At 41.0% G+C, this 13,464-nt stretch overlaps 1 protein-coding gene across 3 annotated transcripts in view; it reads right to left on the minus strand.

Annotated features, from left to right (window-relative positions):
• NFKB1 (nuclear factor kappa B subunit 1) overlaps window positions 1-13,464 on the minus strand; it is a 103,509-nt gene that overhangs the window by 39,176 nt on the left and 50,869 nt on the right. For all 3 annotated transcript variants that reach the window (XM_046656076.1, XM_046656074.1, XM_046656075.1), the window contains one exon: window positions 8,914-9,062. In XM_046656076.1, coding sequence (XP_046512032.1) covers window positions 8,914-9,062 — 149 coding nt within the window. The remainder of the gene's footprint in view (window positions 1-8,913; window positions 9,063-13,464) is intronic.

Genomic DNA, 13,464 nt, shown 5'->3' on the forward strand with positions numbered 1-13,464 from the left:
CAAAAGGCCAAGGCAGCTGGAAGGAAATGAACGGCGGGCAGCAGGAAGCGAGGAGTGCAAAGAGGTAAACGGGGTCTAGGTCTTTAAAGCCTTGCAAGCTGTTTAAAGGGCTTTTCTTTTCCTCTGGCTTTTACTCAGAAAGAAAAAAAAATATCAGTAGAGGAAAGATAGAAATCTTACGACAACTGGATTGAATGAAACAAAGAATAAGATAACTTGGGAAGACCAGCTAAACTAGGGAAAGAAAATATAAGAGGTGAGGGTAGAATGAGACAGAGGCTCACAGACAGAATGTGAGACGTGTCCAGACAGTGACAGGACGAGCAGGGCAGCTGAGGCCCACAGAGAAGGAAGCACACCAGCAGAATACACGCTCCTCGAGGGCAGAGACCTCCAGGGCCTGGAACAGCACTTGACACACAGGTGTCTTATAAATGGTGGAACAAATGAATGCATGAATAAATTAATACAGCACAGAAAAATACGCACCACGACATACTCACATGCATGGAGGCATGGGCCCTTTTTCAGAAAGAACACCTCCACCTTTTGGCCTTTTAGGCCTTACTCCACAACTACAGGAAAATGAGGATATCTTCTAGCTAAGGGCAATGACAAAGATCTGTGTAGCACTTTACATGTTACCATCCAAAAAATGCAATTCATGGATATTATTTAATTTAATCACTGTGAAAAAGGCATCATCCTTATTATTCACTATGTGGATAGTGGATTTGCTCTGGTGATAAATGAAACAATACAGAAGTCAGTCTTCTGCTTCAGGTAATGATGGAGTAACAGAGACAGACTGAACCTCTTACTGTAAACAATGAAAAAACATGAAAAATGGTTTTCAGACACTGGACAACAGGCAGCATAAGATAGTGATCCTTAAGAAAAGGGAAATGAACAAGGTGAATCCTAAAAATATGCTGCCTTAATGCCTAGAGTGTCCAGGCTGCAGCACAGGAAAGGGGACCCCAAACAGGGCCTGGAGATTTCCCTGAGTTGAGGAGACAGAAGAGGCCAAGGAGGCTAGAATTTACAAGCAGAACGTCAGAGATGAAAGACCCACACAGAGAGAGACTCAGAGAGGTACCGGGCTCCGCCTAGAGTGCTCAGCTGAGTACTATCAGAGCATGCGTATAAGCAAATGACCCAAGGCGGGGAGAAGAACCACCAGAAAGGAGCAGGCAAAACGATTCTCGGAGCACACCCAGGCCTGGAACAGCTCAAGAAATCCTGTCATACACGGACCGTGAGGATGAACACTCGGAAAGGCACTGCCTTAGTCACGGTGACAAATTAACCCTAGACCAGAGGCTGCTCTGATCTCCCTAACGAAGTTTAAAAGTAAGTCTAGAGAGGATCAAACTGTTGCCAAATTTAACTTCATCCCAATGCTCAAAAATGTTTAAAGGCATACCAAGAAAAAATCCAGCATGCAATAATCCAAAATTCAAAATGTCTCTCATTCAATCAAAAATTACCAGGCATGCAAAGAAGTAGGAAAATACAACACATAATAAGAATAAAAACAAATCAATAGAAACTGACCCAGAAACGAGACACAACACAGAATTTGTAGACAAGTACATTGAATAGCTACTATATTCCACATGGTCAAAAAGGTAGAAAGCATTAGTACGTTAAGGAGAGATAAGGAAGATATAAAAAAGACACCAAACAAACCTATAGAGATGAAAACTACAATGTCTGAGAAGAAAAAATACACCACCTATGGGGGCCGGCCCCATGGCCGAGTGGTTAAGCTCACGCGCTCTGCTTCGGCGGCCCAGGGTTTCGCTGGTTCGGATCCTGGGCACAGACGTGGCACCGCTCATAAGGCCATGCTGAGGCAGCGTCCTACATGCCACAACTAGAAGGACCTACAGCTAAAATATGCAACTATGTACGGGGGGGATTTGGGGAGAAAAAGCAGAAAAAAAAGATCAGCAACAGTTGTAGCTCAGGTGCCAATCTTTCAGGAAAAAAATACACTATATGGGACTAAGAACATATTTGACACAACAGACAAAAAGATTAGTGAACTTGAGGACGCAGTAATATAAATGAAACACAGAAAAAAGATGAAAAAATAAAAAAAGCACATATCAGCAAGGAGCTGTGGGACAATTTCAAATGGCCAAATAGACAAGTAATTGGTGTTCCAGAAGAAGGGGAAAAAGAAGAGACGATGGAAAAAATATTTTAAAAAATAATGGCTGAAATGTTTTAAAATTTAATATAAACTATAAACCCAGAGATCCAAGAATCTCAATGAACCCCAAAGCACAAGAAGCATGGAGAAACCTACGCTAAAGCTCATTATAATCAAATTGCTTAGAATTAGTAATGAAGAGAAAAACTGAAAAGCTGATAGAGAAAAAAATGACACACCTTGTGGTGAGGAATGAAAATAGGAACGACAGGAGACTTCCTGCTGGAAACGAGGCACGCCAGGAGACCCTCGGGCAGCAGCTTTCAGGGTGTGGAAACACTGTCAACCTAGAATTCTAGACTCTTCAAAAAATGTGTTTGAAAAACAAAAATGAAATAAAGAGTTTCAAGATGTTCAACAACTGAAAGAACTGATCAGCAGCAGACCAGCAGTGCAAGAGAAACTCAAGGAAGGGCTTTAGGTAGAAGAAAATGACACCAGGAGGGAACCTTGACGTACGACACCGAATGAAGAGAGCCCTATGGGGTAAATATAAACACTTGTTTCCTTATGTAAAATTTCTTTAAAAAATAATTGACCGTTTAAAGCAAAAACATAAAACAATATCTTTGGGATGTGTAACATACATAGATGTAAAATACATGACACAAGAGCATAAAGGCCAAGAGAAAGGAAATGAAAGTATACTGTCCACATGCTATACGCGTGTGATGTCACTTAAAAGTAGGCTAGGATGGGGCTGGCCGGTGGCACAGCGGTTAAGTTCGCATGTTCTGCTTCTTGGCAGCTCGGGGTTCGCCAGTTTGGATCCCAGGTGCGGACATGGCACCACTTGGCACGCCATGCTGTGGTAGGCGTCCCACATATAAAGTAGAGGAAGATGGGCACGATGTTAGCTCAGGGCCAGTCTTCCTCAGCAAAAAGAGGAGGACTGGCAGTAGTTAGCTCAGGGCTAATCTTCCTCAAAAAGAAAAAAAGTAGGCTAGGATAAGTTAAAGATGTATGGTATAAATCTTAAAACAACTGCTAAAAAATTAAACACCCAATTAAAAGGCAAGAAGTGTCAGACAGAAAAAAGTACGACAACTATATGTAGTGCATGTTTACTTTGAATATAAAGACATGAATAGGTTAAAACTAAGAGGAGGAAAAAAAATGTTCCAAGCTAACATTAATCAAAAGAAAGCTGAAATGGCTCTATTAGCATCAGTCATGGTAGATTTTAGATCAAAGAATATTACTAGGGATAAAAGAGGGTCACTTCCTAATGATAAAGGGGTCAGTTCATTAGGAAGACATAGGAATCCTAAATGCTGACGTATCTAATCAAAGAGCTTCATAATACAAGAAGCAAAATGTTACAAAACTGTAAGGAGAAACAGACGTATCTGTAAACACAGTCAGAGGTTACATTTAATATAATACATTAAATTGTCAATAATTGATAGGACAAGTAAAGAGAAAAGAAGTAAGGCTGTGGCAGACTTGAACAAGACTATCAAACAGCTTGGCCTAACTCACATTCCCAGAGCATTCACTCACCCTGATCGGGTGAATCATTCTTCTTAAGGGCACAAGGAACATTTACTAACGTTCTGAGCCATAAAACAAGTCTCAATAAATTTAAAAGGATTCAAATCATACCAAATATTCTCTTACCACAATGGAACTAAATCAGACATCAATAACTGAAAGATATCTAGGTAGGAGTGTATTTAAATGAAGATCGGACATGTAATAATTCATCGTTGAAGCTGAGTGATAGGTACAACGGGGGCTCATTATGCTATTCTACTTTTGCATATGCTTGAAAATTTCTATAATAAAATGTAAAAAAATGAGAGCAGACATTATTATTAGCACACGCAACAGAAAAAACTGAGGATCATAAATGTTAATACATGAGAATGCAAAATGGTACAGCCACCAGGGAAAACAATTTAGCAGTTTCTTAATAAAACAAACGTACTATTAACATACATTGCCACAATTTCATTCTCAATATTTACCCAAGCCCAAGAGAAATGAAAACTTATGTTCACACAAAAAGTGGCTTTGCCATCAACACCTGGAAACAAACCAAATGTTCTTCAACAGGTGGATGGATAAACAAACTGTGAGATATCGATACAATGCATACTGCTTGGTAATTTAAAGGAATAAACTGCTGATACACACAACAAGCTGGAGGAAGCTCAGATGCATTAGGTTAAGTGAAAGAAGGATTCCATTTGTAAGTCATTCTGGAAAAGGCAAAACTTTAGGGATAGAAAAGAGAGCTGGGGCCGGTCCTGGAGGTGAAGAGCTGCCTCCACAGGGCACACAGGGATGTGGGGGGACAGAACTATGTGTGCCTTGATTGTAGGGCTTATATGGGTATCTGTCAAAATTCTTAGAACTGTACGCTTTAAAGGGTGAATATTACAGCATTTAAATTATACTTCAATAAAACCTGACAAAAATTATAAAAAGGTTATCACAGCTAACAATAGGACTGGGACTACAATCCTGTTTCTTACTCAAAATGCTGTTTTCTTCCATAGCAGTGATTTTCAAAGTGTCGTCTTTTGACCAGCACTATCAGCATTACCTAAGAACTTATTAAAATGCTAACTGTTGGGCCATATCCCAAAACCATTGAATCAGAAACTCTAAGGCTGGGGCTTAGCAATCTGTATTTTATCAAATCCTCTAGGTGATTCTGATGCAGCCTAAAGTTTGGGAACCAGTGCCCCACACTGTGCGAGACCAAGAGATCAGAATCAGGGATGTAAATTGGTGCAGCCATTATGGAAAAACAGTATCGAGGTTCCTCAAAAAAATTAAAATTAGAACTACCATATGATCCAACAATTCCACTTCTGGGTATTTATCCAAAGAAAACAAAAACTAATTCAAAAAGATACATGCAACACACCTATGTTCATTGCATCAATATTTACAATTGTCAAGATATGGAAGCAACTTAACTGTCCATTGATGGATGAATGGATAAAGAAATTGTGGTATATATACACAGTGGAATATTATTCAGCCATGAAAAAGAATGAAATCTTATCGTTTGTGACAACATGGATGGATGTGAAGGGTATTATGCTAAGTGAAATAAGTCAGAGAAAGATAAAAACAGTGTGATCTGTCTTATATGCGGAATCTAAAAAAACCCGAAAAACCAAAAAATAAAAAACCAAGCTCATAGATAACAGAGAACAGATTGGTGGTTGCCATAGATGGGCAGTAAGGGGTGGGAGAAATGGGTGAACTGGTTTTTTTTCTTTTTTTCAGTTTAAATACATTGAAAGAAAAAAAGAACTTAACTTTCTCCCTGCTGAAAACTGCGTGATTATATCAAGGACTCTTCCTAGAAAGATACTGAACTTGAATGAAAAAATAAATAAATCATTTTCTTACTAAAAAAAAAAAGAATCTCTGGGAGTAGGGCCTGGTGTCAGTATTTTTATAACGTGACCAAAGATGACTTCAACGAGCAGCCAGGTTTGAAATCCTCTGCCCTGTCCAGCTGTTTCCATCGGCACCATCTGGGAACCTGCTGCCCGCGGGCAGCTCCAAGTGCCCGCAGCCATGGGCTGGGATTCCAAAGCGGCCCCCCATCCAGCCTGCCTTCCTCTCAGGGCTCCACACTGACTTCACGCTGGCTGAGGTGTGAAAGCAGCCCCTGAGTCACAGTGAACACTCTAATTTGGAAGTTGGATACTTATCTCAGTCCGTACTTTGTCCACTTGAACCACATGAAATTTCCAATAATCAAGTGTTTTTGAATCCCCAGAAACAGCCATTTAACACGATCTGCACCAGCTCTTTGAGGGAGACCTGTATCTCTGCTGTGTTTTTGTACTGACATATATACTTCTAGTGCTTACCAACTGGTATATGCTGTAAATATTACCTTACGCAAAAAAAAAAAAAGACAGACAGACTTGAGATCTCTCTAAATCAGGGCTGCAGGGCCAGCCGAGGGGTGGCGATTACTGGAGAGGAGGGGCTGGCAGCCAAGTCAGGGAGCAGAGAGTGTCCACTGAAGGAAGACTTCAGAGAACTCAAATGCTGCTGAAACAAACACGCACATTGAGGGCTGAAAATAAAATACCAAACTACGCTTACTTTTAGGAGGATAGGCACTAAGAATAAGAAATAGAAAGACAAAATTAGAGCTAACTAAAAAAAATTAAAAAGGCCAATCCCCCAAGTTAAAGCAATCAAATCTACAATCATTACTTAGTTATCCAAAACATGAATATTCTAATACAGATAAAATACCTTTGAAAATAGAAACTAAATTTTATCGAGAACCCCAAAGAAAGGGAATTCTTTTGGTTTTGATCAGTTAAAGGTTATGTATCTTCTCAGCATCCATTTTTATATGTCTCTTTTGATGTGGAGGATCGGTGCTCTGCTGGTGAGTCCATGTACTCAGGCTAAGCTGTATTATTGAAAACAGGTTATCTTGGTTCCATTTCTAGTATTGACAAGTCTAAAGAATAACTCTGGCTATCTTCCTAAATTTCTCTATGCGCTATTCTTACCTGCAAGTTAGAACTAAATAATAATAATTGATGACATACCATAAACACACATGTGGCAAGTCTGCTCATGCTATTTCATAATATTAGCTAACGTTAGTTCAGCCTAGAATTTTGGAAATGCAGAGGGCCTGGAGATAAATTCTGTAGCCCAACACTCCTATTTTAATAGGGAAAGAAGTCCCCAAGAAGTTATGCCAATTTCCCCCAGTCCTACCGTTTGACAACGACAGAACTAGAAACAGAATTCTGGTTTCCACTCTACTTGCATGATATCCTTTCTACTAAAACACAACAGGTTCTGACATTGGAAACTTAAAAAAAAAAATAAGAAAGACGAATCATGAAGGAAACACTGTCTTTTGGAAAACACTGTAAGCAAAAGTTTCTCAGTTAAAAATCAAACTACAAAAACAGTGATGTTTTATAAACACTCTGAACAGGAAAGCCTACTGTGTCTATTGTAACTCTGAAGTGGCATCCCCTTGATTAAGTTTCTCAGTGAAACAATCATAGAGGGTTAGAAAATCCCACAGAACTATGAGCAGACATCTTGATGATCAAATTGAGGAGCTTAGATGCTCAAAATGTTTGCTGAATGAATGAATGAATAAGTAAATTAAGGAGTTTTTCCAACTACTGAACCCCACATTCCAGCACTACAAGAAAGTAAAGGATTTTCTCACTTTCCTTGGAAACAAGGAATTTACTTCTCCTCCTGCTATAGGTCCCAAATTAAATAACCATTAGTTCCTCCTAAAATCTGGAAAGATTACTAGTCAAACCACAGAAACACCAAATTACAGACAACATGCTGGAAGTTTCATAAAAACAAGTATTATTAGCAGGGAGCTCCATCTATAATTTCCTCTAAAGGATATGATTATCACACAGACTAAACAGGACCAAAGAGAAGAAACACTTCACCCTGACAGCAGCCTATTGGAGCGACTCTGCAGAAACGCCAAGCGATCACTCAGTCTGAAGCTCTGAGCGTGACCCTGCATTTCAGCTCTGACATGCGGGCAGGGACTGGAAGGGCATTCCGAAACGGAGAAGAACCAGCTGTGACGGCCCACAGGAAGCAGGCCAGTCTTTCAAGAGCACGTGGAAACAAGTTCATATAAAGCACAGCTGAATTTTTCAAATCATTTTAAGCTCTTCCTCCAATCTAGAGTCTTTTTTTTTTTCATAACATCAAAAGAATCAGATTTTAGTGACTTAAAAGAAAGATGTCTCTCTAGGTTTTTCACACTTGAATATTTTCACAGTCAAACAGAAATACCTAAGAACATGAAAGCTCAACCTCCCCAATAACAACCAACTTGAAACCTGATCGGAATTCAAAGCCTGTAATACCAGCATCAGCTTAATTACAGTTGATGTAAACAACTCCTTTCTTTTGAGTAAATAGTCCACATTAACTGAGATTTTATCACAAACTATTTAAAGCAGTATTAGGAAACCCTGAAAGACATTCTTAAAAATTAAACAAAATTCATTAAAAATTTCTTACTTGTTTTGGACTGAATCTATTTTTATAATACTTCATTTAAAATTGCTTGTTTTATCTGTCTGACCAACCCTTAAATGAATACGTCACTCTGTATTTACATTTCAAGTCTAGTGAATGCCAAAACCAGTTTGCATTGCTTGGCTTCTTCTCTGCGCGCCCTCTCCAAGCAGCACAGAACTGGAACAATGCTTATCTATGCACTTCACACTCAGAATGCTCACACTGTAAATCCAGAATCAACAGTTTCTTAAAGGAATCATCAAGAGTATAAAACCGTCCACAAAGTGTTGATTTCTGCTATAGTTGGTTTCTTCTAATTTGTCTTCATCTTTATTTCCAGAAGGAAAATAGTGCTAAAAGTGGCACAAATGCCTCACAGGTCAATTCACCATGTAATTTATCATCCAAACTGGGCCATTTTTGAGAGTGAAAGGGGGTGTGGGGTGCTATAAATAATGAGGCAAGACCACAGGTGCAAACTGGGCTGTCTCAGGGAAATCCAGAAATGTAGGCACCTTACTTCTCGGAGTCTAAGTGAGAGTGCAAATTTTTACTTTTAGACCCTTTTGAGGGTCTCGGAAAGCCCCCAATGAAAAGGGCCTGTTCAGTCAAAGTCCTCGGGTGGCACGTTCTACCAGCTCCTACCTTCCATGGGACAGCACACCCTCACTTACCCGACCACCATGTCCTTGGGTCCAGCAGTCACCGTGCAGATCCCGTCCTCACAGTGTTTTCCCACTAAACTGTGTGCATGCAGGTGGGTGTGTTTTCCATTTGTGACCAACTGAACAATAACCTTTGCAGGTCCCACGTAGTTGCAGATCTATAAGAAGCACATTTCAAAAGTTAGTATAGCTGATGATGCTGCAACACAGAAAAATGCTTATGACAAGCCAGTAAGTATAAAAAGTATGATACAAAATTAGGCATACCCGTACATATGTGACCACAGCTCTGTCTTTAAAAATATGTGATGAACAAATGATGGGATGGAAATAAAATGCTAGCGGCGGTTGTTCCATGTGTGAAAGGCCTGCGGCAGGAAGCAGACCATTTTTAATACAGTATGCACTGTTAAAGTTGAAAGAGCACATCTGTAGCCATGAAGCATCCCCTTCCTACTAATCAAGAACACTCACTCATCTGCACTCTCATCACAATTTTCAGTCTTCAAAGCTGGAAAAAAGGGCCCGCCCTGTGGCCGAGTGGTTAAACCACCACATCTCCACTTCTGCGGTCTGGGGTTCACGGGTTTGGATCCTGGGCATGGACCTATTCCACTCATTAGCCATGCTGTGGAGGCATCCCACATACAAAGTAGAGGAAGACTGGCAGGATGTTAGCTCAGGGCTGATCTTCCTCAAGCAAAAAAAAAAAAAAGAGGGGTCTTGGCAATGGATGTTGGCTCAGGGTGAATCTTCCTCACGAAAAGAAAAAAAATAGCTGGACAAAAGATCTGAGAGAAAGGAATTGGGATTGATGGATCATGGAAATCAAGGGAAGGGGAAAGGTGAGAAGAAGCAGGGCATCCTAAGTCTCTGCCTTGAGAGCAGGCAGAGAATGCATCTTGCAAGGACCTGGCTCTGAAGGTCAGCCATGGACACCGAGCCCACGGACATGGCCTGTGGCGATCTGTCAGGATCCTTGAGCCTTTGGCCGCACTCTGCTATGAGCTTTGATAACTGAGTTACATATGCCCAGGTCATAGTAAGCTTCTTCCGTTCAAATACATGTACTCTCTAAGGGCAAATTCTTAGATTTGAGACATGTTTTGCTCTGTTCTATAAAATCAGATTTTTCCATTTATGGAATTTATCTTTTTTATTGTTATGCCTTTAAAATGATGACATCATCAATAAAGAGGAAATAGCATGGAGATGATGACATTTTAAGTACAGAGAGCTTGGACACCCTTTCTCTTCTAGTTGGTCCTCCAGCCCCTATAGTAGATCACAGATTCCTTCCTTAAGAAAGCCCCAACACTAACATCATACTAACAGAAAAGACCAATGGCCATATTTTTACCTTCCCGAATCCTACAAATCAGAATCCTGTGAAAAACTCAGCCAGACTGTTGGAAATGCACTCTCTCTTCTCAAACAGTGACCGGCCATCCTGCTCTGCCTGGGCTGAGGGGTTCTCGGGCTGCAGAACTTCCAGAGCTGACACTGGCAAGAGCTGGTCACCCTGTCTCCTCAGCTCTCACTGTCTCTTTTTGAGGACGTGAATCCAGTATCTCCCAACTCCACAATCATCAGAAATACTTATCTGCACAAGCAGCCCTTAACTCAGAAGGAAAAGAGAGCAGACAGGAATCCCACCTAGCCATGGATCCTTGATGGAAGTCTTCCTGATATAGGGAAGAACTTGCACTTGCCAATAAAATTTCTTGGAAATGGACAGAACCCCTTTCAGTCAGTCAACTTTGATCATAAATCATCAAATGGACTCATATTCCATTGAGGTAGGGTTTTGTTAGGATTTTTTTGGTACGCATTTTTTCTCAATCCAATCTCTCATTACAAGAGTTGAGGTGAAGTTGATCAGAGCTGGGATCACTCCCCGGAGGAGAGTTTCCCCAGTGGGCAAAGGACAGACTCCCCTCTAATGGAGTGTGGCTCCACGGGAAACCTCAGGGTCTCTCTACCTGAAGCTTGGCTCAGAGCTGCTGCAAAGGTTTGCTTCCCAGCTGTTAACAGCCCTTCCCATGGAGTAGGGTCCCTCCCGGAGCAGCCTCCGGGCCCTGAAAAGTGAGCTGATCCCAAAGAGCGTTTAGAACTAAATCAGGTTTTGACCACCTCAAAGTACAAATAAATAACTTCTTAAACAGGTATAGCACTTAAAAAAGCCCCCTGGGCATAAAACTAATTGTGATCTTAGTGCTTTCCCTTTTCTAACAGGCAGAAAGCCTTTGCCCATGAGGGCAGGACAGGGAATGAAAGGTTCTGGGTTTGCTCCAAAGTTGGCGGTCACCCCTCTACACTCCCTGGATTGTTGACACCAGTTCTGCGCCTTGGCGTTGACATCTCAAATCAGTCTTTGTTATGATGGCATATTCCACAGGGGGGACTTCAGCAGTAAATGGACAGTGGAAGAGCACTAAACAGACCATGTCATTTCACTTTTAGGTACACAGAGCACAGGAATGCAAGAGTGTGGGGCACGACTAAATGCTTCACTTGGGTGAAGTCAGGTAGGCATTCCACTTCAGCAGGACAACGGAAGGAATCTGGCGGTTAAAGCCCAATGGCTTTGGAAACTGGACCCTTCAATGTCACCACCATGAAGGAATCAGTCATTGGCACTGAAGAAAAGAGGTGGGCGGTGTCCTCAAAGAGTACACACATCTTTCTCTTGCTATTACTTCATGGTCCAAGGGCGGCGAGAATGAGGAACCGGGGAGTCTCTGAGGTAAAGAACTTGAAAAATTTGTCAGTGACTAACGCGCTGTGTGATCCATTTGAAAGAGCTCCATCAGCGTGGCGTCATCTGGTTTTACACAGACCACAGGGCAGCAACAGGGAGGTCCCTGGGTTTTGTGGACTTTCCAAAATACTGACTGAGAGAAGAAAGCTGAAGTGTGGGGACAGGAAAAACACCACTTTCAGGTTATAGGGCAAATGAAGACAAAGGAATTCTAACTTAGGGGAGGGCACATTTCACAAAATGCCATGGTGACCGAGAGCTATTTGCAACTGATTTAGACACTTATCTGTTCTATGGAGAATTTGATTATTTTTACTCAGCCTCCCTTTTACTTCTTTGAACAGTGGTTCCCTTGAAAATTCAGGTTATAGGAAACAACTATATCTGCCAGAAAGTTTGGGTTATTTTTGAAAGAGTCTGAACATAGGAGGTTCTTAATAAACACGAATGGCTTAAACACAGGGAAAGCTTTCAATTAAAGCCAAGAAGACAAAGGTGACAATTTGGGTCATCAGTTACAAGCGACACTGTAAGAGCATGTATTTGAGTGGCAGACTAGCTAGGTTCCACCATTTACTAGCTGTGTGACCCTGGGCAGAGCGTAGTTCCTCATCTGTCAAATGGAGATAGTAACAGGACCTCACAGGTTTGTTGGGAGGATTAAATATATTAACACATGTAAAGTCTTTAGAAGCCTGCCCAGTAAATAACAGAGTACACAAGTGTCAACTATTATCTTACTTATTGCTGTAATGTACTCCTCTACCTAGAGATCTCTGAATAACACAACTACCCTGAGAAGATGTTTGAAAAATCCTGTCTAAATGGAGGTGGCTGAAATAAATCACCAATTCAGGCCACTTCTATTCCTAGGGTAAGTCTTTTTTCCAGAGTGCCATATTTTGTTGGGTTTTGTTAATTTCCTGGTAATAACTACATTTTTAGAGTAACAGCTATCATTCTTGGGGGTGCTCAGGATTTCTTGGCTTCTTTGGTGAAATTAAGCCTTTCTTCTAGGAGCTTTATGACTCAATACCCACTGAGGACCACAAGCTAGATCTGCTTTCTGAGTAAGAAATAGAAACCAAGGGTCTCAGATAATACCAAACTTAGTCAAATCACCTCCTTCTATTTAAAACAACTCCGTCGTGCTCTGGCAAAGTACATACTGGTTCTTTAAAGGAAGAACTGATTAAGGGAAGCAGTCTAGAATTTTCTGGGAATCAGAATTTGAAATGTCCAGTTTACTTGCTGAGTAAATTTGACCAAATCACTCTGGTAGAATGCAGCATCAACATGAATGTGAGACATGACACAAGAAGGAGTTCTTTTCTGCTTAGTTTTTCTCATGAAGTGATGAGGACGATGATGATAATTGAAAAATCTGCAATTTTCAAACAGAAATCTGTCCTGACTTTGTTTGTGTACCTAACTTTGTCCTCTACCCCTGAAGGAGCAGAGCAGCGGGGTTACACCCAAGCTCTGAAGCCAGCCTGCTGGGCTCAAGCACTCTGTGGCCTCGCATTAGTTGAGTCAACAGGCAAAGGTGCTTAGCATCTCTGCACATGAGCTTCTCCATCTTTAAAACAAAAGTAATAATACACTTGATTTCATAGCATTATTTTTAAGGATTAAATGAGTGAATAACAGGGCTTGGCACTTCATGCGATTAGCAATCTCCAATACAAACCGTCTCTGCTACCCAGGCTATTCCCTCACTGACGACCAAAATGCACCCATTTATTCGGTGAGTATTTTCCAGGCCCCGTCTACGTTCCATGCACTGCAGGCAGTCAGGG

Source organism: Equus quagga, chromosome 3, assembly GCF_021613505.1.
Source record: "Equus quagga isolate Etosha38 chromosome 3, UCLA_HA_Equagga_1.0, whole genome shotgun sequence".
Lineage (NCBI taxonomy): Eukaryota > Metazoa > Chordata > Mammalia > Perissodactyla > Equidae > Equus > Equus quagga.